This window comes from Penicillium coprophilum (genome assembly GCF_028826855.1).
Source record: "Penicillium coprophilum strain IBT 35676 chromosome Unknown utg000002l_segment0_segment1, whole genome shotgun sequence".
Taxonomy (NCBI): domain Eukaryota; kingdom Fungi; phylum Ascomycota; class Eurotiomycetes; order Eurotiales; family Aspergillaceae; genus Penicillium; species Penicillium coprophilum.
In genome coordinates this window covers 3,220,817-3,247,865 of record NW_026622722.1, presented here as the reverse complement: position 1 = coordinate 3,247,865, position 27,049 = coordinate 3,220,817, and the positions used below count along the sequence as shown (strand labels likewise).

Below are 27,049 nucleotides of genomic sequence, written 5' to 3'. Positions count from 1 at the left end.
CTATCTGGATTCGACAAACACAATATCATGCAAACTACCCTCCGAACATCCCTCATCCTTCTATATCCTATTCTTCCAAGGTTTCGACTATCTCCTCCCATCCCATCCATTTCCTCGATCTCCATGATTTGGATGACTCCCATAGAGACTATCATGCCAAAATTCCGCTGGATACTCAACCCCATTCCGATCCCAATATCGCATCGGCACACAATGCACTTCCTCCTTCGCAACCCATTTCCCCCTCTGAACCCTGCCCCCATTGCAATATTCAACATCACTCCACGTCCCACGGTCTGGAATGTGGTACTTCCTCGTGCGGAAATCATAGCGCTCGCCAGCAGGGCGCCCCGCCCAGGGGAACGGGCTGTAGTCCGAGTCAGGGTCGTTGGACCTATCCCCCCATCGAGACCATTCCTGTCTTGTGGGACTGGACCGGGTTTGAGAGTGTGACTTTCTAGTGTTGGCTTTGGACTGGCCGATTTGACCGACGTAGATGTCTGGCCCTTTGTTTTTTAGGACGTCAAACAGGCGCCAGCGGCGTGGCCAGTGGTGTGGGTTGCCGGGACGGGGATCTTTGGGCCAGATCCAACCCAGTTGGGAAGGCATTGTCTGATTTTTGACACTGGGTATTCGTTTCAATGGTAGCTTGGGGATAGATGCTGAATATAGGAAACTTTCTAGGACAGAGGTAGGCTGGAATTTGGTTCGTAGATTGGAGAAGAGGAATGAGATCGAACAGATCTTTTATATTCTACAGTTCAAAGTCATTACTTCATAAAGCGCTTCAATAAGTTCCCGGAACTTTCTTTATTTGTGAGACTAAGTCTGATTTCCAATTGTAAGATGTAAGACACTAAGCTTCTTTTGTGCTCGTCTGTCTTTCTGTGATGATCATAACAATCGCATAGGAAGAAGAGCTAAATGCATCAGAATCCATGACAAAAGGTACTATCACGGCTCCGTGCATGAGGTTTTCTATAGGGCAAAGAAAAGGTTTGGAGGATCAAAAAAAGTGCATAAAGTGGTAGTCTTTGAGGCTACGCAGGTAGACATACGGACCTAGCCACGGAGAACTTCCGGACACCCTCTAGGCTTAGACATCTAGGACTGAAGAGAATACAGATTCCAGGTAACACGGCGGTAAAGCAAGACAATGAGACAATGAACCTCAGGAGATATTGAGACACCCATAAACATTATGTTCTAAACATGTTTCAATCCGAACTTTGGTTTTGATTTCAGTGTTTGCACTTCACACTATTGAGACAAACGAGCTTTCTATGAAAGAGCCCTCCGATGCAGTCCACAGGTGGTTCTTTATCGGCCGAGCTTCCCAAGCCAAATTGATCGCGATTGTGAGAGTTCTTGGCAGGGTCTTTCTCAGAACGAAGGCCAACTCAACTATTAGCCAATCCATTCCCTCCAAGAAAGATGAGGGGGCCAAGGGCTACCACCACAGCACTGCGCTATGCAATGGATAGGGGAAGGGGACGAGTGATATCTATCAAGAAGACATTAAGCAGCAAAGTGCAAGCTATTAGAAAGGCAAGAATCTACCTGCGCGTCACTCGGAGAACCAACACCGAGGTTGCGGCTCTGTTTTATTGTCATGATAGGGCTACGAAGGTCAAGTAGGAAGACACACAAAGACAAATGAGGAAGCCATGACCCCAAAGAGTAACAGTGGGACATATCAACGAAGAAAGCATGGCCGCAACGCTAAGTCACGCAAAGAGAGACCCCAAGTATGAGGAAAATCAAGATCCAAGCGAGGAAGGCATGGCCCCAGATAAAAGTGACGCCCCTCGGAAGATACACACCATCGCCAGAGCAATCCTCACACATACCGGAGTTCTACCACCACCAACTCTGCCATTACGATTCCAACAAGAGCGTTATGTCTTCCAATCTAGGCTATGCCAGCCATCAAGGCAGTTCTTTTGATCAAATCTATATTCACCCGCAGAGCCATGTCAGTCAACCGAGTAACTTCTACCCGTGTTGTGTTTTCCACGACCAGGGAGTCGATTTCCCGCTGGCCACAACCTTTGTAGACAATGGCAAAGACAAGACTTATGACAACGAATGGAGCCACGGTACTATCAGTTAGCCAGGCATCCACCAGCAAGCCAATGTCTACCAAGGCGTTTGCCCCCAAGGACCCGTGGCTCTGCAGCAATTCATCAAGCACCAAGGTAATTTCAACCAGAAAACCACTATCCACCAAGGGTATTGCTTCCCAGAGCCCCTAGCTGTCGAGCAATTGAATACCCACCAAAACAACTTTGATCAGCAAGGTGGCTGGTACCAGCGGGATATCATCAGGGACTCCCAACACGAAATCTATCACGACCAGCAAAAGCTCGCGAACCAGGCGAGCGGTGCAAGCGTCTGCGGACCAGCCTTTTCCAAGGCCCAAGCCATCGACGGAGACAAGAGCACACAGGAAGCATCGCAAAAGCCTTTGGATCATGGTCTCGACATCGACACCATACTCAGCAGCAACAACAAGCTGTTGAGGGCAGCTGCAGACTTCCAAGAGGCTGGCCTGTTGAGCTCCTTCATGAAACATCCAGTCGGCCGTTTAACAGATGATAGTCGAAACCTCGAACATGATTGGATCATGAGAGCCCTGAAGATTAAGCTGATCTACCTTGAGGCTTGTCGTCGCCGTGCGGAAGCCAACAAATAAAAAAAGGGCAATTGAGGCCATCATGAATTTGGTGATGCCCGGAATGGGTTTGAAATCCCAGTGAGAGGAACTAGCCCAGTGGGAGACATGGTCTTGGGCTGCCGTCGACATGGATCGGATAAAAATGTTCTAGTGGGAGATTTGGGGGATAGCAAGGAAAAATGTCCTGAAAGGGAGATGCTGCAACAGAGATTGTCTTGTGTATGCAAATCCGAAAATACAAAATGAAATATGCAGTTGACATTTCACAGCTAATTATTAAAGAAATCAACAGATTAAAAAAAGGATGAGATGCAAAAAGTCCAAGTACAAGGACCCATCCTATGTCAACTTATCACGCAACGCCGTTTTCTTCCTATAATCATAAATCAAGATCGCTTCAACAATGCAACGCCTCAAAATGGAAAAAATATGTTCATGCTAAATCAATGCGAGTGCACCATGTGTGCGCTATTCACGTGGTGAAGACGCCAGCACTGCCCGCAAACCAGGTGAACGAAGCGAAGGTAATTACAGCCATGCCGACGGTAAATTTGATGGCTAGGCGACTGGTTTCAGACATGGCCCCACTGCAAGTAGCACACTTGAATTCTGGTGAAGTTAGTAGTCAGGTTGAGTGAAGATGGTTCGTACAAGTACTTACGATTGAGAGGGGTGTAAGACTGGGGGGGTGTACATCCCGAAGACGTAACCGCCATTCTGCGAGCTCAAGTGTCCAGCGCTAGCGGCATCACCAATGTCCTTGCTAGCATCATAGATAATCAGAGTATACGAAGCGGTAAGTAACGGGATCGTAGCTGATTTCTGGTATTTTCCAGTATCCCACACGACGCTTCCGGTTTGCTTCACGCTCATGTTGGAGCTGAGCGTATATGTCATCGAGTTGAGACTGCACGAAGCCACGACGTTGACCGCCGACGGCGTGACCGACAGGGAGGTGTAGTTCCAGACGAATGTCACATCCTGACCGATCTTGTAGTAGGTCGTGGACGAGGAAGCGGGTGTGATCATGGACACACCGCCAGCAGCGGCAGCAGGATCAATGGAGATCGAGGTGGTGGCGGTAGTCTTGCTTTTTCCTGTCTTCGTGCCAGTTGTTTTGCCGGTAGTCTCCGAATCGGTTGCGGTGTTGGTGGTTTCTGAGTCGGTTGCAGTTCCGGTTTTCGTGTCGGTAGTGTCGGTGTTTGTGCCGGTGGAGGTTCCAGTCGAGGTCTTGGAAGCGGTAGATGAATCGGCGGTGGTTTCGGAAGTTTGAGCTGTTGTCTCCGCAGTGTCTGAATCATAGGTCAGGATCAAGGACAATAGTATGACAAGAGTCTTGCATTACCTGCTCGCTTATCCAAAGAGTCGCCCAACAGCGCTCCATAGGGCCGCCATGGCCAAGCCGACGATATTGTGCCCAGCAGCAGGATGGTGCAGAGCACACTCAAAATAAAACAACGCATGTCGACGGTTGGAGAGGTTATCCGGAAGTTCAAAAATCAAGCGACCGAGGTATTACTCCCTGGGCTGAAAGGTCAGGCCCCTTGCACAACCGGGTGTGACTTGTCGAACAAGGTCTCCGATGTCGAAACCGGCGTATCGATTTGATGTCGTTACCAAGCAATCTCCGTTGCTATGTAAGGACGATCCAATGGACGATCAAATGGACGTGTTGTCACCTTGACCAGTCCGAAGGCTAATTCAGATTGCGGTGGATTTTCGGGCAACGATCGTAAATAGCTTCACAACTAATAGTAAACGAGCGTTTTCACAAACAATTGGCGAGCTTTTGCAAAGGGGAAAAAAAGAGAGAAAGAGAAGGCGACCTGTATTGCGGGGCTAAGCCCAATCAGGCCATGGCTAAGCATGTGAGACATCGGCTATTTATAGTGGGCTACTCCGTATATTTTCGTCAATATTGACTTGACTCTTGAATTTCATGTTCATTCAAGACACCAAACTGCCAGGGGAGTAATGTACAAGATAACACCAAATCAACCCCGAGAAATCCATATAATACGTACGGAGTATATCTTGCGATTTCGAAGGGCAGAAGGATAAATGATAAGCAAGTCCTTGAAGACCGATAAGTGTTTCACATCAATGTTACTTACCCTGAATCACCAATCAGCCATTCCTACCGGTCACTATTGTTCCATGATATTGGCCCCGTACGTCTTTATCAAATCATGGGGAGTAGCCAGCGAGCCATGAAGTAGTATATATCAACGCACAGCAAAAAGTGCATGATCTACAATTCCCAGCTGTTCGTACCCAAGGTCGAGGATATGTCGGTTCCGCCGAATGAATTTCCCCAAACGTGGGGGTGGCGATTCAATCCAGGGACACCCGAAGACTTGGAAATCGGATGGAATGGAGAGTGGGAAATGAACATATATTTAATAGTACCGTATCATCGGTAGAACAGACTAGATGTGACACTGGATTGCATCGTGTGAAAAAGAGTAAAAATCTGATGAATCTTAACGAGAGAACTAGTTGAATAATCAATGAATTATCAATTAAGTCCGAGGTATACGCCGACATACGCTGAAAGGAAAGTCCAGTAAAAATTGCAAGTTTCAAAAAGAACAAGATCAGAAATCACAAATCACAATCCCACGTTCGCTACAAGCTCGATCCATCCCTCTAAGCGGAGATCTTGGGAGCTGGAACCGCGTTGAGCTGGATCTTGTCACAACCAGCTGGGAGAGCAGGCACCTGAACCGTCTTGCTAAGGAAGTGCAAGTTGGGCAGGATTTGACCAGCCTCGACATCGGCCGGGCACCCTACAAACAAATAGAGTCAGCCATTTGCACATCGCACGATCATGCAGCATTGGAAAAGGGGTATATGAGAACTTACACAGCCATCCGTCCCAGGTCTCACTGGGTCCCTCGACGCCATGCCGACCGATAGTGAAGCCCTTCGAGCCGTGAGTGGGCTTGACGCTGATCTGGGCGCGCTCCTTGCGGATGCCTAAATTGTACCGATGTCGTTAGCATTCCAGGCTCCGGAAACAGCGACATTCAAAATTAGGTCGGGGCTACCTTACCTTTCACATTGATTAGGTCCAGTGCCCAGGGAGAGTTGTTATCGGTATCCAAAAGGATGGTGCCATTGACGAAGGAGAAAGCGGCGGCACGGCTAGCCGGGGCTCCAGCAAAGACGGCTTCGCTGTTGAGCGGGTCACTGATCAGTCCGTGTCCGACGGAGAGGTACAGGTCGTTGTGGGAGCTGTTGCTGGCACCGGAGGTCTTCAAGTTGAAGAGCTTCTCAGATGGAGCGGCAGCCACAGCGGCAGCTAGGAAAGCGACGGTGGCGAAGAACTTCATTTTTTTGGATAGACGAGGGAGTTGAGTTCAGGATGATTACAGAATCGTTTGTTTATGTGTTTTCAGGAGAGGGGTAGAATTTTGACGGGGCAGTGACGCATTTATATGCGTTTGGATCCATGGGAAAAGGATGAACACATACTCCACGGGAGTGGAGTATAGGGCAATCGGACTGTTTCGAGTGTTCGTGGATCCGGATACTCCGTAGACATCCTGAGAATCAAAATAGAAGTCATCATCGGTGAACCATTGCTAGAAGTATTGAGTACTCGACTTCCTTTGACTCTGTACTCTGGTGATGTCCTTGTGTTGTCTTTCCAAGGCAGTGACAACCAGAGCTGCAGGATCTTGCGGGATCCACGCTACCGTCTCAGAGTCTGTGTATGGGGTAAGAGAAAGGGTTAACCCACTGGATCCTGATTACAATCGACATCCTGGATATCACTAAGTGGGGACCTGACTAGCTATACCATCCGAGCCAGTCATGATGGGGATCGAATGTAGATCAAACCCACCGCTTTGTTTATCCATTGATGGAAGAACCTGAGACAAAGATGTGTGATATCAATATATTCTTTCGCCCCTTGGATTGGGCACAATGTTTCCAAGGTAAATTTTGTTTCAATGATTTCATATCAAAAGAAAAGAAAATTGAGAAGAGCAAATCTCCTCTTGACCAAGTAAAAGAAGTCGACGCCAAGATGTCGTGGAGCCTTTCCCCTGAATCCTGTGATATCGGGTTACGACTTCACAAACGAAAATCTCTTGCCTATTTGGCTCGCTATAACCTCGCTTCTATCTTTTCTTTCCTACTGGTTTGGGGTCCCAGAAATAGAACCTGGCCCACTGAATACAAGGTATTATTAGAACATCCCCTTTCTTTTCATTACACTGGCACATTCTTTTCATACTTGGCGTACATCATTGTATGAACGCATGTGGCTTGGACTTCTGTTGGAAGCCCCTGGTAGCGTCCCACAGGGCGTTTTAAGCTTGTGCCTAGTGGAGACCGCCTACAGTATACTGCAACGGACATACTACGTTGTATCGTGTTATTGACTATGCAATTGCATCAAGGGTATCTGTACTTGTCATTCATCATCTCGTGATACTATACAGGAAGCATCTCTAGAGATAGCTTGCTAAATTTCTATCTCTGGATGTTCTCAGTCTGGCTTAATTTACAAAGCCCGTCCCCGTCCCCGGTTATTCACATTGCGAGCGAATTCAGGTTTCAACGTCCAGCGACCCCGACGATCACGACCATGCTCAAGGGTTGCAACCGTCTTCAACGACTCCTGGAACTCGGCAACACGCTGCGGGTTGGAACAGTAATGGTTGAAATGGTGAACAATTGACTGGGACAGAGTCGGCCCACGTTGAGAGGCGAGATAATCACGGATCAACGGTATAAAGTCTTTGCCGCGTGGCATACGTGATGATGGATTATCAGAACCACTGGGTCTCTGCCCAGCAGCTGCGGCAGCAGCTGCGGGGTTGAGTCTAGCCAACAGGTCTGAGGATGAGGGTCCTATCCCAGCAGGGCGAGCTGAGCTACCACCAACCCGTGAATCTTCACGGCCCCCCATCCCAAAACGGCCTGTCCAGGTGGGAAGTCCAATAGGGAGTGCCCGGGCAGTTTCTTCGGCTTTGCGGAGCTCTTCGGCAGCTTCGTTGGCGACGCGGCGAGCTTCAGCTTCGATCATCTTAGGATCTGCGCGAACCACTCGTTTGCCATTTACGATTTGGTCATGCTGAACTGCAGAGTGGACCCCGGAACGAGCAAAGATGCCATGCATAATGCGGTCTTCGGAAGATTTGGCATTTTTCTCCTCTTCGTCGGTGTTTTGGAAATCCTCGACTTTGGCAATACCATGGATGTCGTTGATGTCTTCTTCCTCTTTGTGAGGGGAGGCAGGCTTATTTTTGCTACCACGGGCATCTTTAGCATCTTCTTGGTACGTGACCTCAGCGTTCTTGAAAAGTTTGGTCGTCTCCAACTCTTCATCGTTTTCGTCAGTCAGAGTGAATAGATCATACAGATCACTCAACTGGAAACCTTCTCGTTGATGAGGGTCACGGGTAATTTTGTTGGTCAAAAATTGCTTGAAGATCTGGCGATGATAAATCTTCTCTTCGATAGTGCCCTTGGTCATCAAGCGGAAGATTGTAACATCACGCTTTTGGCCCAGACGCCATGCACGCTCTCGCGCCTGTAGGTCGGTCGATGGGTTCCAGTCAGGATCGTAGATAATGACACGGTCTGCACCTGTCAGGTTCACTCCGATCCCGCCCACACGGGTGGTAAGTAAGAAAACGTGGATGTCGGGGTCCTTATTGAATTCGTCGACCAGATTCTGGCGCTCCGTGATTGGAGTAGTCCCGTCCATTCGGCGGTAATTAAATCCACCTAGCGACCTGAGGAATTTCTCAATGATGTCTAGCATGAGACGGCCCTGGGTAAAAAGCAGGGTCTTATGGCCAGTATCTCTCCAGACCTCAAGCAATCCCTTCAAAACCTTCATCTTGCCAGACCGCTCTGCATCGCCATAATCCGCCTGGTGAGAGCGCAAGGCGTGGTCTGCCAAGTCTGGATGGTTGCTGATCTTGCGCAGGATGTCAATGCCATACAGGGAGTTTCTTTTACCGCGTATAATGGACTTCATGTCATCTGAGCCAAGGAACCTCTTGTAGATGGTTCGCTGGAGTTGGGTCAATTTGCAGAAAATGACCTGTTCGCTTTTCAGCGGCAGATCAGATGTGACGTCGGCCTTGAACCGCTGGAGCAGATAAGGACTGATGGCATCTTTGAGGGTCTCTGCGCATTTTGCAGCAGTCTGCACTTGAAGGTTTGATGCAGATGCATACCCACCCTGACGGATAGGGATCTCAAATTGATTCTTGAATGTAACTAGGTTCCCCAGGCGCATTGGAAATACAAAGTCGAATAGGGACCAGAGATCCACCAGACTGTTCTGCATTGGGGTCCCTGAAAGAATGATACGATGCGGAGTTCGGAGTTCCTTGCAGCTGAATGTGATACCGGCATCTGGATTGCGGATTTTGTGACCTTCGTCGAGAATAGCGCAGCCCCATTCAACATCAACAAGAGCATCTGCATAAGACTGCAGACCTGAGTATGTGGTCACGAGGACATGACCTTCCTCCGTAACACGCTTGATGATTTTTTTCGCCGCTTTCTGACCAGCAGATAAGTGACGAGAGCTGTGGCTGCCCATCATTTCTGATGAAAGCGCATTTTCCCGACTACTTTCCTTACCAAGATTCATCATTCCGCTGCCTGATGAGTGAAGGATGGAAACACGGAAGGGTGGCCACCAACGATGAAACTCGTTGACCCATTGTTTCATTAGAGTTGCAGGGCAAACAATGATTGCAGGTTTGGTGAGCTTCTTACTATGATGCAGTGCCGCAAGATAAGAAATCGCCTGGATGGTTTTCCCCAGCCCCATCTCATCACCAATGATTCCGCCAACGGTTTGCTGGTGCAACTCCCAAAGCCACTGGACTCCAGTTTTTTGGTAGGGAAATAGGAAACGGCTGATGTCTCCGGGGACCCGCAGTCCATTGTCAAGCTCCATGGCTGGTTCGGTAGGATGGGGCTTAAGCCACTCCGCTTCTTCATTTTGGTCGGTTTCGACGATCTGACTTTCAGCATGCCGTCGAGCAGAGCTTCGCCGACTGATCCATTCCTGCAGGCGAGACTGATATATCGCCTCGTTTCCATCATCGAGGCCACTCAGATCTTCAAGCTCTGTGGCAGTTTTTGTTTGCTTGCGCTTGCGACTTAGCTTTGTCTCCGGGAGAGTCTCAGGCATGAATTCTTCACCCTCGGATGTAGCTTCAGCATCAGAGGCAACGTAGCTTGCCGAGGAATCTGCTCCCGGGGAGCCACGGCTATCATCTACCTTCCTCCGCTTGCTCTTGCTTTCGCTGCTTTCGGCAAAATCGAAATCTGGGCGTGCAAGGTTCCGGTGGGACGCGGCTGGCTGATGTTTGGCTAGTTCGCGCTCCTCCTCTTCTTGCTGCTGTTCCTCGGTATCGACAAGTGCATCGTGAAGGTTGGCAAGTGGTCCATCTCTGGAGCCCTCTTGCATCAATGCGAACGGGGTGATCTTTCCGGTTCGCAAGAGATAATCGCGGCGGGATTCGTTCGGTTGTCGTTCGGACCCGTGCGCCACCGTTGAACTGCCCAGTGATTCGCGCCTCTCATCAATGCGCTGTTGTATGTCCTTCAGGTCTTTCCCTAGGTCGATCTTGCGCGCCTGCAGCCTTTTCAGCTCATTCTCGATCCGATGCCGAGTGGCGGCTCCGACGGGCTGTGTCAGGCGCTGCTGCGCTTGGCGGACCTGCGAATCGACGCGTCTGCAAAATTAGATTAGTAATTCAGTCAAATATCAGGCCTGTTATGCGTTCTTACTCCCGCTCCACAAGGGTCTTTTCAAGTCGCTTGATGTCATTCTCCTCGGCTTTACCGGCCAGAGCTTTATCGGCCTGAGTAGAAGGGAAAAAAAAACAGAAATGTGAGCCCGATGTGATATTTAAGTGAGAACTCGGTCATACCTGGCGAGTAATATCTCTTTCGAGATCATCCTGGTCGCGAACATCTGCTTGGAGGTCCCGCAGGCGACTCGCCTCCTCGTTTGTAGACATGGTCAAAGTTGTTCAAATAAAGATTGTATTACATGAGAAGAAGTGAGAGACTAAAAGAGTTTGTCTAGGGCAAGTTGGAACATGATGATTCCTCAAAGAGAGCAAATATAATAGCACAATAGCACAATAGCACAGGCACCGATAAGTCTAGATGAATAGCACTCAATCTAGATATGAGAAGCAATGGCATAATCGGACACCGCCAATTACACCGCTCACGTGGACGAATCAATGACTCATTAAAAGCTTAGGTAATATTCATTCTAGGAGGTCCACTACCCAGTCCGAGGTGTCGGGAGGTATGTACGTACTCGAACCTTCAATCATCGTCGAAAGGTATACATAGAAAAGTCTCTTGCACATAGTATGCTTTCCCCCCTTTTCTGCCGCCTATCTATTTGGAGGACCGGGAAGGGCGAAAACTACCTTATAGATATCCAAGAAACCCTAGGAAGCCCACCAGAAACCTACTGAAAAGACTGCTGAAAAGACCACATCATTGCCCCATAGGAAAGACATTTCAAGGCTTCATAAACGACCTTCTATTCTTATATTAACCCTATAAAGACAAGACTATATTATGGGATTCTAGTTAGTTGCCTCGAATTCTATATAGTTATCAAGGACTGATCTGATATAATGTTTTTATTTAGGAGCAATAACGTGAATAGGGACTTTACCTATATTGGATCTTTTACGTATATCACAATTCGACGAAATATCATCATCATTAAGGGTTAACTAAGAAAGATCGGATATCAATGCTCGAAGAGGAGTATTAGAATCCACTATAGAGCTGCTTTTCAATCATCCTAACAGAGATCCTGCAGCATATTGTTTGAGCTCTAGCTAAATATGACGTCTACTATAGCATTATATGTGATTTAGATGATATGGGACCTGAATGAGTATGATTCAGATAATCTCAGTATGATATCTTGGGACTTCCATGGATAATCGTCACGGCTTCAACGATAGTGCTAAACAGTCTGGTCTGTAAATGATCAAGACACTGTGGTTAGCACCAAGACTCATTGGAAGATCGAAAGGAGGCTGGATATTTGATCGCGGATGTGACATTATAGTCAGATTTGAGGAACAGCCTGAGTCTATATCGTAAAAGTCGTGGTCGGGAATATTCAGAGTGAGCATAGCATTGGGCATCCATCCCATACGGTGGTATAATGTAACAGATTCTATATATACGGACGGGCCGAATGATATTGCTGTTACTAATTAAGACCTCAATACCTCAGCAGTAGCTTTCTAAAAGAACTCGTACTCGGTGACTTGACAGATAGGTCATTGGAAGACATCGGGTCTCTCAGTGGAGTTGAGGAGAGTTGTGAATGAAGAGACAGAAGGTAATATCATGTTTCCATGGAGATATTGGCATCTGGTTTTTTCAAATGTTTGACTCTGATTTTATGTATCGTTTCCTACAGAATCTGCAGTATTTGATCCAGTTGGTGTCTAACAATACTAGATATAAATCCTCTCGGTTGATACAGGGTAACAACTGTAGGCAATAAAACGACGTTTTAATAATGAAACCAATTGCAATTGCTTTTTCTTAACTAAATCAATATCCAGATAACTTTAGAATATATTTCGAATACCACGTCATGCTCCATAATAAAGATGATCCACTCCCAAATGGCGGACTAACTATGGAATCGATGGCGCGGTAACAGTCTATAAAACACCTGTAACAAGACACTCCGTACTTTGCTTAGTTCATTTTGCATGAATAGTAAATTAGTTGAGCCCTGTGCAATCGGATCTAGCCACTTATTACATATGTAGCCAAAACAAAGGCACTCAGACAGTTGGGTATGCAATGGAGCGTCATGCGAGAGAGTCAGGTCGCCAAGGGGACCACAATACCGTACAAATGTCGAGACTTCAAGGTCTTGAATATATCTGTGATGCGTGGTCAAGGATTATTTGTATTGAGAAGAGAAATGATATATACCCCTTAGTAGGTATGTCCAGCTTTGGTCAGTCGAGTTCACCTCCACTTGGGACTCATGTTTCCCTTCCCTTCTCTCTAGTTACATACTATCCTATGCTTCGAGCCAAATTATTGTTACATAGTTGCTGTTGATTCCAGCTGTTTGTTTGATTATTCGTTTTTGTGTGCCAACCCAAGTCTATTGACTTGGCTGATCCCCAGCCGCCTACGTCTGTCGCAACCAAATTGCGACCGCCCCCCCTCTCCCCTTCGAAACTTGTCTTCACCAACAATTCCTCAAATGATGAAGCATATCACGACCTCATTTTAACGCCAATTCCCCACTTTTCATCCTCTTTCCCTCGAAATTCGTCGAGACTTGCCTTAAATCTGCGGTCGCATTACGAGTGCCCGTCCCCGCTGGCATCCCACGACCCTGACCGTGGTCCTTGAGACGAACACCTCGAATCTATTTGTTGGCCCAAAAAAAAGGGCTTTAACAAAATGGATCCTGGGTGGCAGCCTTATCAAGATCCTTTGATGGGCCAGCCCGCGCATTTCAATACTGCTTTGGCATCTCATCCTCAGCAACTAGCCTCGAAATACGGTCAGTCACCACAGTCACAGCCGCCCGTTGGATACACCTACGAGACATTCCAGACCCCCGGCACGACATCCAAAGCCCCTTCAGCCGGCTCAAAGTCCAAAACTGTGTCTATGGCATCCTCCCCCACCGCCACGCCACGTAGTCGGGATTATGTCACCGATGCGGATACTACCATGGAGGACGCTGACCCGTACAACCGGGCAAAGTACCCCTCGCGGCCAAACCACAATCGCGCCTCGTCACAATTCTTGAATCAAGCAGAGGAATCATCGGCTGCCCGCAGATACTCTCCGGGGAATGTTCTTTCGCCGCCGATGTCATACCCAACCAGTCCTGGGAAGTCCCAAGGCTCCTACGGATTTCCATCCGCGCCCCAGAGTGCTTCCCGCCGGTCCCCTGCGAGACCGGAATATGCACCACCACCACAAGGATATCAATCGCCTCCATGTGAGTTGCATCTTGGTCACTTGTTCAGCCATGTCCCGTTCGCTAACATCTCGACAGCCAACCGACCCCCTAGACTCCCGCCCCTTCAATCCGGCGACCTCAGCCCAGACCAGTACTATCCACCCTCCGCATCTTCTCATATGAGTCCAGGATTTGGTCCCGGGTCGCGATCTCCACGGTCCGGCTCGCTACCATCTCAGCCCCCTCTAGTCCCTGGTCGCGGTCCCGTGCCCAAGTTCAAAAAGATCCAGTCTGTGCAAGAACTGCAGCCGCGCATGAATGTACAACCCGCGTATCGGCGCGCCAACCCAGAGGGCGGATTTATCAGCGTGAGTGCTCAGCAACTCTAATCCTGTGGTCCCATTGACTAACCCTTTCAGCCGCTTCAATCGCTGACAACCCACCTCCCGGCCACCTACCGCATATGCAACCCTGGTTTCAACTACGAGTCTTCGAGAAACCCCCGAAGAGTATTGACAAAACCCAGCAAAGGGGTGAAGAACGATGGGTACGACAACGAGGATAGTGATTATATCCTTTATGTCAACGATATTCTGGGGAGCGAGGAAGCCGGTCACAAGTATGCCCCTATTTCCCTCTGTGAAGCCGGCCGCTCGGCTGACAATTGCTTTTCCTTCCGATCTAGAAACCGATACCTCATTCTCGATGTCCTCGGTCAAGGTACCTTCGGCCAGGTCGTGAAATGCCAAAACTTGAAAACGGGAGAAGTCGTGGCTGTCAAAGTCATCAAGAACAAGACTGCTTATTTCAACCAGAGTATGATGGAGGTTTCTGTGTTGGATCTTGTATGTCATATATGCCTAACCCTTATCATTTGGACACCCACTGATTCCCCGCAGCTCAACAGCAAGTACGACAAGAACGACGACCACCACCTGCTTCGTCTCAAGGACACGTTCATCCACCGCCAGCATTTGTGTCTAGCATTTGAATTACTCAGCGTTAATCTTTATGAGCTGATTAAACAAAACCAATTCCGTGGATTGAGCACTACCCTTGTCCGGGTGTTTGCCCAGCAACTGCTAAATGCCTTGAGTTTGTTGAACAAAGCGCATCTGATTCACTGTGATCTGAAGCCGGAGAACATTCTCCTAAAAAAGTCAGTATCACATGTCAACTTTCAGGAGTCAGTTTCTAACTGTTCACAGCCTCGAGAGCCCAATTATCAAGGTCATCGACTTCGGTTCTGCATGTGATGAGCGCCAGACAGTCTACACCTACATTCAATCGCGATTTTACCGATCTCCAGAAGTACTATTGGGCCTGCCGTACGTAATTTACTCTCTTGTTTTGTTCCTTGTTAATTTTTTTTCTAGCTACTCATCTGCCATTGACATGTGGTCTCTTGGGTGTATCGTGGTGGAGCTCTTCCTCGGTCTACCGCTGTTCCCCGGCTCTTCGGAATACAACCAAGTTTGTCGGATCGTCGAGATGCTCGGTATCCCACCAACGTGGATGCTAGAGATGGGTAAGCAGTCGGGAGAGTTTTTCGAAAAGACACAGGACGAGTTCGGAAGAAAGACGTACCGCCTCAAGAGCTTGGAACAGTATTCCAGGGAACACAACACCAAGGAACAGCCAAGCAAAAAGTATTTCTCGGCCTCAACACTGGAGGAGATTATCCGAAGTTACCCAATGCCTCGGAAGAACATGAAGCAAGCAGAGGTTGATCGAGGTAGGTCTCTTTTCTGTATATATACGCTGAACCTTGACTAACATCACAGAACTAAACAACCGGATTGCGTTCATCGACTTTGTGCGGGGACTTTTGTCAATCAATCCTCTCGAGCGATGGTCACCCCAACAAGCTAAGCTGCACCCGTTCATCACCCAGCAAAAGTTTACGGGGCCCTTCATGCCACCAATGAATCTCAAGTATTCAACGGCCAATAAGCCTGCCCCGGGGGTTCAACAACAACAGCAGGCCGAAGCCGCTAGCAAACAAAGAGCAGCACAGGCGGCCCATGCGCAAAATGCCTATGCCGTGCAAATGAACCAATTCCATCCTCCACCCCAGCCTCAGCCTCAAGCCCCGCCCATGTACAATGGAATGTATCAACAAGGTGCACCACCTCCTCCATATCCTACCCAGCAGCCGCCTGGCTACGGTCACCAAATGGGAATGATGTCAGGCAACCAGGTCCCACCACAAAGTCTCTATGCACAGGCCACTACGCGAGCAGGCCGTCAACGAGCATCCACCATGGACCCTAATGGAGGAATACCAACTACCATCCAACGAGTCGCTAGTCACTTGGACCCCAACGCACCGATTCGATTGCAGCCCAGTCCCGCGTACTACCCACCTCCTCCGGATGGGTACGTCGATGCTAACGCCAGTCAGCGGCGTCGTGGGAGCCGAGCGGGCAATGGGAATGGGAACCAACGTAACCGGGATTTCATTCGCACTCTCGAAGATGGCGTGCTCAGCGAGGGATACACGAGTCAGAACCAATGGCACTAGGACATTCGGAGCACAGCGGCATTCCCTTTGCCCCGTGTTTCCTAAGACTTGAGAGCTGGCATCCTGATATAACTCCCCCTCTGACCAATTCCAAGGGCATCAACGACTCCCAAAGTACTGTGTTTGTAAGCCTTTGCTCTGCCGACCCATTCCTTGCCAGCCAGCCTGTCCTTATATGGCGGGTTCTTGTAGGTATGGTCCAAAAAAAACCCCCTCCAGTGGGTCAACGCGGTCTACAATGGTCCCCCACCGCTGATACACGATCTGCGTTGCTACCTAGCGCTAGATCGACCCGCACGCTTACTCCCCGTGAGTGGTGCCCATCAGTGGTCAATTCCTTCGCCACGAGATATGACTCCTCACATCATCACTATTTCATTCCGTTTCATTACGTTTCTTGCTGTGTTACGATCCCAATTATGTTCTGCAATTTCTTTAGGCAGTGCTTCGGCATATGTGTCTGCCTTGTTTGTTATTTTTCTCTCTCAGCATAGCCTGGATGGAGCATGAAAGAACGATCTCATCCATTTCCTTTGGTTCCCCTCGTAACTGTTTGGATTAATTCGAATCTTTTCTGGGAATGTTGGTCTACCGTTTTTCTTTCTTGTTGAGGTAAGGTTTTCGGTCGTATGTCATGGCATATCATTTCTCCTGGGGGATTACTCATTGTGATTTCTTCACACAGTAAATAGTAGAAATAACAGCGAAACATGAATGGAACAATTCAAGAGTTGATGAGCGCTTTATAAGTTTCTTCAAATATTTGCCTGCGTCGGCCTGATCGGTCAGGCCTTGAGTACCATGTAAAGTACCTAGATAGGAGGCAGTCTCCAAATGTCAAAGCAGGTTGAGTTATCTCAACTTCTTCGTTTTTTTGGATATCTTGGTAGAGGTTCAAAGTGAAGAAAATGTCCAAACAGTCGGATTGAACAAGTTGAAGTAGCATAAAAACGAAGTATAAAAAAGGCCGTCACTATTTCTTTGTTTTACGCTATGCCTAATTGGGTTTAGTCAGCCCCTCGCTTAAATTTCGTGTGTGGCTCTCAACAGCGGGAACTTCGACTTTGTATCGCCGACGACCTGATTTCTCAGCTTTAGGATCGCCATTTCCTTTTAACGAAACCGCAATCCGCAACCATGGCGTCGCGTTTCTTCTACGGCAGCGGCAGCGACAGCGATAGCTCGTCTGACGAGGAGGAGGAGGTCTACCGTTCCGACTCCGGCAGCGAGGAAGATTCTGACCAGGATGAGACCGACTCTGACTCTAGCTCCGACAGCGATGAGGAGGGCGAGGAGGGCCGCACCGGTGCCTCCAAGTTCTTGCACGATGATTCCGAAAGCGAGGAGAGTGAGGAGGAGGAGAAGGTTACGGTCGTCAAGTCCGCTAAGGACAAGCGTCTCGAGGGCATTGAGAGCACCATCCGCCTGATTGAAAACGCCGAGAAGATCAACGACTGGGCTGTCATCGCCACTGGTGAGTCCATATACTGGCTGGGAAAACTAGAGAGCCGGCAAAATTTGTTGGCACAAGGAACGGCATCAACTGACATGTTTACCACGCAGAATTCGACAACCTGAACCGCCAGATGTTGAAGGTTACCGGCCCCACCCCCAAGGTCTACATTCAGGCCGTTGCCGAGCTCGAAGACTTCACCAACGAAACCGGTTCCAAACTGAAGGCCTCGAACAAGAAGATGAACGCTAGCAACAGCAAGGGCTTCAACGCGGTCAAGCAAAAGATTAAGAAGAATAACAAGGAATACGCCACCCTGGTCGAGAAGTACCGCGCTGGTAAGGACGCTTTCATGGCGGACGAGGTCGAGGAGAAGCCCGCTCCTGCTCCTGCCCCCAAGCCCACCAAGGTGGAGAAGATCGAGAACTTCGCTGCCGCGGCTGCCGCCGCCGCCGCTGGTGCTGAGGACGATGGATTTGCTACAGTTGGACGTGGTGGCAAGACCCTCCAGTACACCCCCGAGAGTATTCTCAAGCACCTCCGTGTCATCGTTGAGTCCCGCGGAAAGAAGAATACCGACCGTGCCGACCAGATCCGCACTATGCAGAAGCTCCTCGAGGTTGCCACTACTCCTTACCAACGCATCCGCACCTACATGACCCTGATTTCCACCCGCTTCGATCTGACTGCCACATCCGCCGCCACCTATATGTCAAGTGAGCAATGGCAGGCTGCAAACGAGGAGTACTCAGCTCTCCTTTCTGTGTTGGAAGAGAACCGCCAGTTCCTTGTCAGCGAAACCGCCGACGAGTGGGAGGATGACGAGAAGCAACCTACTGTTGCTGAAGGCGAGGTCTTCTTGATTCCCGGCTCCGTCGTATCCCTTGTGGAGCACCTCGACGACAGCCTCACAAAGGGTCTTCGCGAGATTGACCCCCACACCTCAGAGTACATTGAGCGCCTGACGGACGAGCAGGCACTTTATACCTCCCTTGTTCGCTCACAGCTTTACGTCGAAAGTCTCAAGGGTGCCGATAAGAATGGCCAAGATAGCATGAACAGATTGGTCATCAGACGTTTGGAGCACATTTACTTCAAGCCCGCTAATGTCATTGCCATTGTCGAGCAGGCCAAGGACAAGGCAGTTCCCACAAATATTGAGTCGGCTGTTACTGCTACCTACAAGCCCGGGGATATCCAGAGCCTTGTGGGTTCTATCTGCAATTATATGTTCCAACATAGCGATGGCATTCCCCGCGCTCGCGCCATGCTCTGCCAAATTTACTTCCTTGCTTTGCACGACCAATACTATAAGTCTCGTGACTTGATGCTCATGTCTCATCTGACTGAGAACATCGCCACTTTCGACGTCAGCACCCAGATTCTCTTCAACCGCACCCTTGTTCAGATTGGTCTCTGTGCCTTCCGCGCTGGCCTCATCTACGAGGCCCAGAACACCCTTGGTGAAATCTGCGGCAGCGGCCGCCAAAAGGAGCTTCTTGCCCAGGGCATCATCATGCAGCGTTACTCCACTGTCTCGCCCGAGCAGGAACGCTTGGAACGCCAGCGCCAGCTTCCCTTCCACATGCACATCAACCTTGAGTTGCTCGAGTGTGTTTATCTCACCAGCAGTGCTTTGCTTGAAGTGCCTTTGATGGCCCAGACATCCTCCACCCCCGAGCTGCGCCGTCGCATGATTTCCAAGACCTTCCGCCGCATGTTGGACTACAATGAGCGCCAGGTCTTCACCGGTCCCCCCGAAAACACCCGCGACGGTGTCATCGCCGGAGCCAAGGCTCTTGCCGCTGGCGATTGGAAGCTTTCCGCCTCTACCTTCGCCGCAATCAAGATCTGGGACCTCATGCCCCAGCCCGAGTTGATCAAGGCCATGCTGTCCCGCCAGACCCAAGAGGAGGGTTTGCGCACCTACCTCTTCACCTACGCCCCCTACTACGACAGCCTCTCCATCTCTTCTCTGGCCAGCATGTTCGAACTTGAGCCCAAGAAGATTGTCTCCATCATCTCCCGCATGATCTCCCACGAAGAGCTCGCTGCCGCTCTCGACCAGGTCAACGACGCCATCATCTTCCGCAAGGGCGTCGAGCTCTCCCGTCTCCAGTCCCAGATTGTCACCCTGGCCGACAAGTCCACCTCCCTCCTCGAGTCCAACGAGAAGACCCTGGAGCAGCGCACTCAGGGCATGGCCAATGCCTTCCAACGCGAACACGGTCCCGGTGCCCGTGGCGGTCGCGGTGGTCGCGGTCGTGGCGGTGGTCGTGGCGGTGCCCGCATTCCCCAGGGCGATCGCCGACCTGGTGGCCAACAGTTCGGTGGTGGTGCATTGGGCGCAGCGATCAAGGCTTAGATTCTGATGTAATGGCATGTTCTTTCTCTTATATTTTTCCCCCTTCTTCATGGTTTCCTTTTTATTCCTGTCATCCCCTTCGTGTTAGTACGACCGTTCCTTGTTTTTTAGGTCGGAAAAATTGCCCCGTTTCTGCGCTTTTTTTGTGATTCATCTACATGATATTCACGTATGGAAATGATCGAGAAAGAATCAAGGTGCATACTGGTTAGAAATTGACGGCTTATGGATTAGTTCTCAGTTCAGCCGCGTGAGATTGTAGAGTACTGTGTACTGTAAACGAAGCACCTGTGAATTACTACATGCGACTAATTTTGCCTTTTTGCGTTTGATTCCCGAATACGCCGTCACATAACCTACCTTGAATGCCACCGACATGAAAGGCCCGTTTTTGCTGCTCTTCCTAACTCTCTATATCACACTCATCGGCGCCGCCTCTCTTTTACACTAGACCTCATTGAACAATACGCATTTGCTTTCAGCCCGATGTTACCCCTTTCATTTTTATTAGAGATGCCGCTCGAGCCGACGTCTTCTTCGTTCTAGCCAGCAGCATAGGTTGCTATATCATCTAGTCGCCTAGGAGTAGAACCCCTAGGATAATCTAGTCCGCAACCGTATCGTTCAATGTCGTATCTATAGACCGTGCTACGAAGCTATCTGGGTCGCCATCTCTTCTAAATTATCTTACTCTTTAAGTGTCACTTATTCTACCGGCCTGTATTACATCTATAAAATTTTATTATACTATCTTCGATGCTACCTAGGTACCTCGCTCTATCCGCTCTATCTAAGCTTATACTTGTATGGCCCCTAATGCCGCACAGCGGCTCTCCGTTACCTCGTCGCGAACCCTATCACGTCTAGTTTAGTCTTCTGTATCTTTCGTGTCACAATATAAGGAAGCTTCGACTATGTGAAAAGAGTATCATGGCACCGACTCTCCGAGACTTGATGCGAAACGACCCTACGCATCCGTTATCTGAACTTCTTCGACGCGTATGAATCCTCAATCTCATTGCATATATAGGTCAACGGCCCAAAGCTTATGCTTACCCCGAGGTTACAATGCATTGCCTCTATCGCCGATGCTGTTATGGCCCGTAGGTCCTCGTCATACTTCTCGGGCCTATTCTGTCCAGTCAATCCATCGCCTATCGCAGAAATATCTGGGGTAGGCCAATAGCAAAATTGCCGTATCTGCATTGGTTGCTCGATCTGACGATGGAGGGAAAGGCGTTCGGGTCACTTGAGGGGCCTATTACGGAAATCGTGCCTCGTCGGCATGACAAGGAAATCAATCTGCTTGGGCATCTACCTGGGCTTACGTTCGGATAGATTGAAATATTCTGCGGGCAAGAGGATCTTAAGATTAGTTGGCCTACAAACATCTTTCATATTCCACCAAAATTCACCCTTTGAGGCTTCGCAATCTCAACTCCCGACGGCGGTAGAAGATCTTTGCAGCCATCCTACGGTAGATTCAGCGATTCTGGATTATTCCAGTACCCAATTTAAAGACTAGACCGCACACTGATGGCAAGCCGGGCAGTTCCGCGTGTGTATAGGACCGGCGGTACACCGTACACGGCCCATGTATGGACACGATTGTTCAAATCAGTGGGGAAAAGAACAGGGGGAAAGGGAATAAAAAGGAATAAAACAGGAAAAGTGAACGTGTATCTATCCAGCAAATGCCAAGATCAAAGGCAATTCAAACCAAGATGGAGTTAAAAAAAAGCATACGAATCGCAGAGTATTCAAATCAAAATGTATAACTTACCCAAATTGAATATCACCAAGAGCAAGGGAATGACCTTATGCAGGGCAGGGTTTTACCACTAATGATGTGAACAGGGGGGGAATAGTTGACTCCTGGTTGACCCGCAATTGATTTCGAGACACAAGAATTCCAGCTTTCCCCCTCAAATCCTAAGATGTATGGAGTAATACAAGAACAGTGCCTGACCCTAAAGAACACGGAACGCCAGGATCACTGTAGGCGGGTGGTGATGCTTGTTTCTCTTGGCTCTTGGCACGGCTCAAAACATGAGCATGGCATACCTGTATAACGGCGACAATGCATTTCTTATCCGAGGCTCACTTCTGAAATAGGTCCGAAAGTTCCTTTCGCACCGCTGACATTTGCCGAGAAAGGAAAGACGTTCAAACAATCCTTGATTTTTCGAGTCTATAACACGTACTGTTAGTCCATAGTGATGAAGCTAACAATCTTCAATGACCACAAGGGCACGATGGAGCGTCCACAGCCCACCAAGTTGGATCTCCGGCGGTTCGAGACCCGTTATCGTAAGACAATGGCTGTATCCCTGGCAAGTGGCGTCACAGGCTGCAGTGGGAGGAGTCTGACCAACGGCCAGCCGTAAACAAACTCGCGGTCGTAGAAAAAGGCCGAAAGAATAGGCCCGAGCAATTATCTTGGGGATCAGACCGCAGGAAAGTTTCAATCCCCACAATTCAATTCGTGCCCATTTCTCTGCTCTTACGCTGGAGGACCGGTTGCAGTTCGACTCTTTGAGAGTACCCTATCTCGCTGTCTGTCTCTCTCAGGCACGGAAGAAACTTTGAGTACAGATGGTACGAAAGAAGTCCGGTCTAAATTCAGGACAGAAACTACATCGGCGGATCCTCGTCCCAAAATGGTTCGTGGAAGAAGATCGCCTCTTGCTGAAATGAAGGGAAAATAAAACCTCGCAGCGACGGATGTAATGAGAGTATCCAATCGGCCTTTTCCGGGGAAAGTCCAAATTCCATCAGAGTGCACTGGAGTACAACGCTTAGCAAGCGGTGATAGTTGCTAGCCAGAATTTGCTAGGGCACGCTCTAGTTCCCTGGATCTTATGGATGATGTCGCAGTCTACTTAGGGGGTAGCCTAGGTAAGATGTAGCTTAGTAGAAAATTTGATTTTGAGACATCATATGTGCTATTCCCTACTTAGGCATAGTGGTCAGATTGTAGCCCTAGTCTAGCTTAGTTGTATCGTTTGTTTGGCCAGATGCAGGGTCCAAGTAGCATTCGCTTACAAAAATGTCCAAGACATTCCCAGTTTATACCCTGCCGGGCTTTCAAATCGAAGGAGAACCCTGCTTTCTTTTATATTACAAGGAGATTGCTTTTTATCTCTTCGTCCTATAGGGTAGGTCAAACTGCAAGTCCCTCTCAGCAATCAGCACCACAAGCAACCCCTCATTTCGGCATCACCGAGTCTGTGACGGGTGCATTTTCGTAGTAATGTAGTGACCAATCGTTCCTGATGTGGCTTCAATGACCGAAGACCGGAACTCTCGCGCCACTGACAGCAGTATGATATAAAAGCCACGCACACAGACCTATGAAGTTGGCAATAGATATAGTCCACTTTCCCTTCCCCTCATTCTTACCCTGATCCCAAGGATGCTCTTTGTACTGCTACTGACCACCATGCTTTTGAACCCCTTCCGACCATGTGAGGGCTCTCCAACCTTCCAAGAGGAATACCGGAATAGCAGCTACGTCCCGGAGGTGATTGAAACCGTCATGGGCCGCCAGATTGTGGCGCCAGATACTCCCTACGTGGCCGCAGCCGGCCCCAACGCCCTATACTTCATCGACACCCGGTTCGACCCTGAGACGGCCCAGCATATCAAGCTACAAATTGAGAAGGCCTCCGTGCCGCACCCAGACGAGTACGTCGCCATTGACGAGATTGAGGCCACGGCAGAGTTAAAGAACGGGTTGACCGGCGAAACGACCTTCGTGTTCGATCCCTCCTATGCTCGAGTGCTGTTCGCCAGAGGCATAAACAGGCACAATCCGGACATCAAACTTCCAGAGCATGAGCCGACCGGCGACTGGTTGGTAACCTATGACTTAATGATATCTTGACAATGACAAAGCGCGCCAACATGTTCTGGTACGATTATGGCTGTTATACTGGCCAGGACTGCGTACGCCAGACCCATGGCAACTGTAATGTCTGTCACAAGTATCGGGTGGACAACGAGTGCGACAGTAGGCAGGTGAACGCCATCGGTATATGTCACCCGCTCTGCTCTAAGGCTGTCGACCCCCGAAAGGAAGACGGAGAGATGGACGCAAGTTACTATCAGCGCATGGACAAGTTGCACTGAAGAGCGCAAGAAGATCCACGATAGGCTGCTCAGGGAGATTAGGACATCAAGGCTCTAATGGAGAGCAGAGAATGGGCCAAGTGACTCTCCGGCTTCTTGTTATCTTGTTAGTCATTCGAAGAGATACATATTCAGGAGGGATTTTGTCACACCGCGCCTGCATGATGCACACACGCATTTCCTTTATAGATATGACGAAGAGCCTCATTGTGAAATTCCTTTCTCCGATTGATAGAAGACAAGCTTATCGACAACTTACTTGTATATCTCTCTTGGTAGCAGTCCTTGTTCTCAGGTGCGGTTGTAAAGCCTATTAAAGCCCAAACAATACAGATATAAAAGTTGAACCCCCCTTTTAGGATTAATTAAATTACCTCTGTTTTCGTCTGTTTCTTGTCAAACTCCCTATGGTAATAATATATTAAATTTAATGTTTTATAATCAGTTACTAGTAGTCTCTCTATATCACCTATAAGGATATAGGAAACCGCGTTGGTTTAGAAATTTGGAAATTACAGAGGTTCACTGGAAAATATTGATATTTCCCCCGGAAAACCTGTATATATATCTAGTATCAAAATCTCAATATTCTCCTTTTCGGTTATATCTTAATCGGATTTTGTTCAAAATTAAAAATTAATATGTATAATTATAGTATCCTTTTTATTCTAAATTTCAAGGTTGGGCTTGATACGGTTAGTGGAAGGTCGTAATATAGCGACTATAGAGTTATCCTTGTTAGCGCCTACATGGGTTTTTATGGAGGTCCATTTATGGGCTTTGCGGAGGTTTAAATTCACCCGTCCTTTGATGTGCATGATCAATTGTGTCGCGCGACATTTATCATCATTCTTTCGTCGGAATGAAAAGGCTCTGTTCTCGAGAGCAGTCTTCTAGTCAGGTAGATTGTCACAAGCGCCTACTTGCAACTAAAAAGTGTATTTTTCCAGCGTGTCAGAGATAATCGATCGATGCCGATGGTCTCACCTACGGGTCCAAGTTAAGGAAGAGCCGATGCTAAAGGTGGTTCCAGTCAGCCTTGAAGCTTTAATCTTCGTCATAGACAACCCGAAAGAGGGCGAGGTTGCGAGAAAGAAAAATACCGATGAGGCCACACTTCACGCTTTGATATAATTTTTCGTGTATTCGATTGTTGTTATAGTATACAGTGGGATAAATCTTGCTGCGAAAGACTTTTTGTCATATGTCTACAACTACATTGACGCGGACCATATCTTATAGGTGGGAATTTGATTTCCCTACAAATACCGAAAGAGTAGCATGGAACTCTTTCACTTTCATTTCCATCGGCGCACTACGTATATTCATCGTGGTCGACTTTGTGATGACTGTCCTCGACCACCTGAGAGAAAGCGACAAACTTCCCTCTTTCATGACTACTTTCTATGATGAATCCCGTTGGAAAAGGGCTTGCAACACGCAACTCATCCTGAAGTAAACCACATACATCTATGTGCTTGCGCGACTTGGAACCATGGCGCTCGTCCGTGCTTCATTGAGACCCATTTTCGAGGGCTCTTACACTACGGTGGAATGGGTGACATCAATACCACATTTTTGAGGCCAATGCAGGATTTTTGACCACAAATGAGCATCGCATTACATATAGCTGGGAATCTTGTGTATTTAGCAAGGAAATGGGCCACTGGGTTATCATGAATATCGAGTTAGATTACCGTTAGGTTGATCCTGAAGCACCACGTCGCTTTTCCGCTGATTCTCTTATTCTTTTACATTTATCCAGTTCTCATTTTCGCTGGACGCTACACATGTGACCAAAGGGTATAGAGAAAGGGGCATTCCATCCGCTCAGTAGTCAATCTTGGTGCCATTTCAACGCCCTATCCATCAATGCAGCCAAATCTGCCGCGGATTGTAACGAGGACACCAGGTAGGAAGTAAGAAGAAGGAAAGCTGTGTTCTAAAACAGCCGAATATCTGAACTATTTATCGTGATTATAAAGGAGAACAATTGATAAAGTCAAGCGTTGACATCTCGAGCCCAGGAGAAGAGGATACTCTCGTATCTCGGGTGTAAAGTATTCTATATACAGCCGATACAATATGTCCTAGAATTTACACATTGCTGATGAGCTATTAGATATATGGCTTGATTTGTGAGGCAACGATGCCTTTCTATCATGTCAAGAGCAGGGAAGTCAACTCTGCCAGCCCGGGGCATGGCCAGATACCCAAGTCAATTTGGATTATCGACAATCACTCCACCCTGAAAGAAACCACACCTCATGTTGAATCACATCCTTTCTCTATGCATTACCTCACTGAAGCTTTCTGGCCAACCTCTAGGATTGCTTATGCTTTTGAACACACAGGTGAGCTTTTGGTTGACATGAAACATGACTTTATTTTCTTTGTCGCTGGACCTTTCTCTCCACTGAAATCTCGAATGGCGCTTTGGTGTGACACAAAGAAGTGATGAATTCGATACTCCGTTGCGAGTGATGAACACTATGAGCCTCCGAATCCGTCACTCTCAATCCGTTGTGTGTAAAAGTCCTTCGAGTTTCAACGATTGCATCTTCCTTGTGACATTGCATGTTCTTTTATGGGCATTTCTCCATAAGCTATTATTCTCCCCAATGGTTGAGCAGACCACGGGAGTGCGCAGGTATTCTACAGCCCCTAAAATTGCCGAACGAGAAGCTCAAAGCCAACGTTATACCAGACTACAATTATACCCTAGTCATCTGCTCCGCCTTCATTATTCATGCCATTATGCTTTGGGGAGGACTCCCAGTCCCTTAAAACCTTTGGCCCGAGCCTTTTATCTCAGATAGGACTTGGAGATGCATCGAGATGAGACAAAGAGCGTGGGAAAAACACCGGGGCCGGAATTCCAAGAGAATACACTTCTACCTTGAGTCATTTCCATTGACGAG

General features: G+C 48.4%; 9 protein-coding genes across 9 annotated transcripts; 5 read left to right on the top strand and 4 right to left on the bottom strand.

The window, feature by feature from the left end:
• Nucleotides 1-87: 87 nt before the first annotated feature.
• On the bottom strand, nt 88-609 carry N7500_003296 (uncharacterized protein; the record flags this gene model as incomplete). Its single annotated transcript, XM_056674442.1, has 1 exon — nt 88-609. The coding sequence occupies one exon, from the start codon at nt 607-609 to the stop codon at nt 88-90; it is 522 nt and encodes a 173-aa protein (XP_056534967.1).
• Nucleotides 610-1,973: 1,364 nt separating this feature from the next.
• N7500_003295 (uncharacterized protein) lies at nt 1,974-2,695 on the top strand (the record flags this gene model as incomplete). Its single annotated transcript, XM_056674441.1, has 2 exons — nt 1,974-1,988; nt 2,114-2,695. The coding sequence occupies 2 exons, from the start codon at nt 1,974-1,976 to the stop codon at nt 2,693-2,695; spliced, it is 597 nt and encodes a 198-aa protein (XP_056534966.1).
• A 454-nt stretch (nt 2,696-3,149) lies between these two features.
• Nucleotides 3,150-4,140, bottom strand: N7500_003294 (uncharacterized protein; the record flags this gene model as incomplete). Its single annotated transcript, XM_056674440.1, has 3 exons — nt 3,150-3,264; nt 3,339-3,969; nt 4,023-4,140. The coding sequence occupies 3 exons, from the start codon at nt 4,138-4,140 to the stop codon at nt 3,150-3,152; spliced, it is 864 nt and encodes a 287-aa protein (XP_056534965.1).
• A 1,186-nt stretch (nt 4,141-5,326) lies between these two features.
• Nucleotides 5,327-6,012, bottom strand: N7500_003293 (uncharacterized protein; the record flags this gene model as incomplete). Its single annotated transcript, XM_056674439.1, has 3 exons — nt 5,327-5,466; nt 5,543-5,656; nt 5,733-6,012. The coding sequence occupies 3 exons, from the start codon at nt 6,010-6,012 to the stop codon at nt 5,327-5,329; spliced, it is 534 nt and encodes a 177-aa protein (XP_056534964.1).
• A 1,181-nt stretch (nt 6,013-7,193) lies between these two features.
• On the bottom strand, nt 7,194-10,686 carry N7500_003292 (DNA-dependent ATPase RAD26; the record flags this gene model as incomplete). Its single annotated transcript, XM_056674438.1, has 3 exons — nt 7,194-10,398; nt 10,454-10,527; nt 10,597-10,686. 3 exons carry the CDS (start codon nt 10,684-10,686, stop codon nt 7,194-7,196), a joined length of 3,369 nt encoding a protein of 1,122 aa, XP_056534963.1.
• A 2,458-nt stretch (nt 10,687-13,144) lies between these two features.
• N7500_003291 (putative protein kinase Yak1) lies at nt 13,145-16,179 on the top strand (the record flags this gene model as incomplete). The annotated part of the gene is made up of 7 exons (XM_056674437.1): nt 13,145-13,694; nt 13,752-14,023; nt 14,075-14,500; nt 14,555-14,814; nt 14,864-14,983; nt 15,032-15,390; nt 15,440-16,179. 7 exons carry the CDS (start codon nt 13,145-13,147, stop codon nt 16,177-16,179), a joined length of 2,727 nt encoding a protein of 908 aa, XP_056534962.1.
• Nucleotides 16,180-17,316: 1,137 nt separating this feature from the next.
• On the top strand, nt 17,317-19,997 carry nip1 (translation initiation factor eIF3 core subunit c; the record flags this gene model as incomplete). Its single annotated transcript, XM_056674436.1, has 2 exons — nt 17,317-17,653; nt 17,743-19,997. The coding sequence occupies 2 exons, from the start codon at nt 17,317-17,319 to the stop codon at nt 19,995-19,997; spliced, it is 2,592 nt and encodes an 863-aa protein (XP_056534961.1).
• Nucleotides 19,998-23,439: 3,442 nt separating this feature from the next.
• On the top strand, nt 23,440-23,883 carry N7500_003289 (uncharacterized protein; the record flags this gene model as incomplete). The annotated part of the gene is made up of 1 exon (XM_056674435.1): nt 23,440-23,883. The coding sequence occupies one exon, from the start codon at nt 23,440-23,442 to the stop codon at nt 23,881-23,883; it is 444 nt and encodes a 147-aa protein (XP_056534960.1).
• A 20-nt stretch (nt 23,884-23,903) lies between these two features.
• N7500_003288 (uncharacterized protein) lies at nt 23,904-24,128 on the top strand (the record flags this gene model as incomplete). The annotated part of the gene is made up of 1 exon (XM_056674434.1): nt 23,904-24,128. The coding sequence occupies one exon, from the start codon at nt 23,904-23,906 to the stop codon at nt 24,126-24,128; it is 225 nt and encodes a 74-aa protein (XP_056534959.1).
• Nucleotides 24,129-27,049: the final 2,921 nt, after the last annotated feature.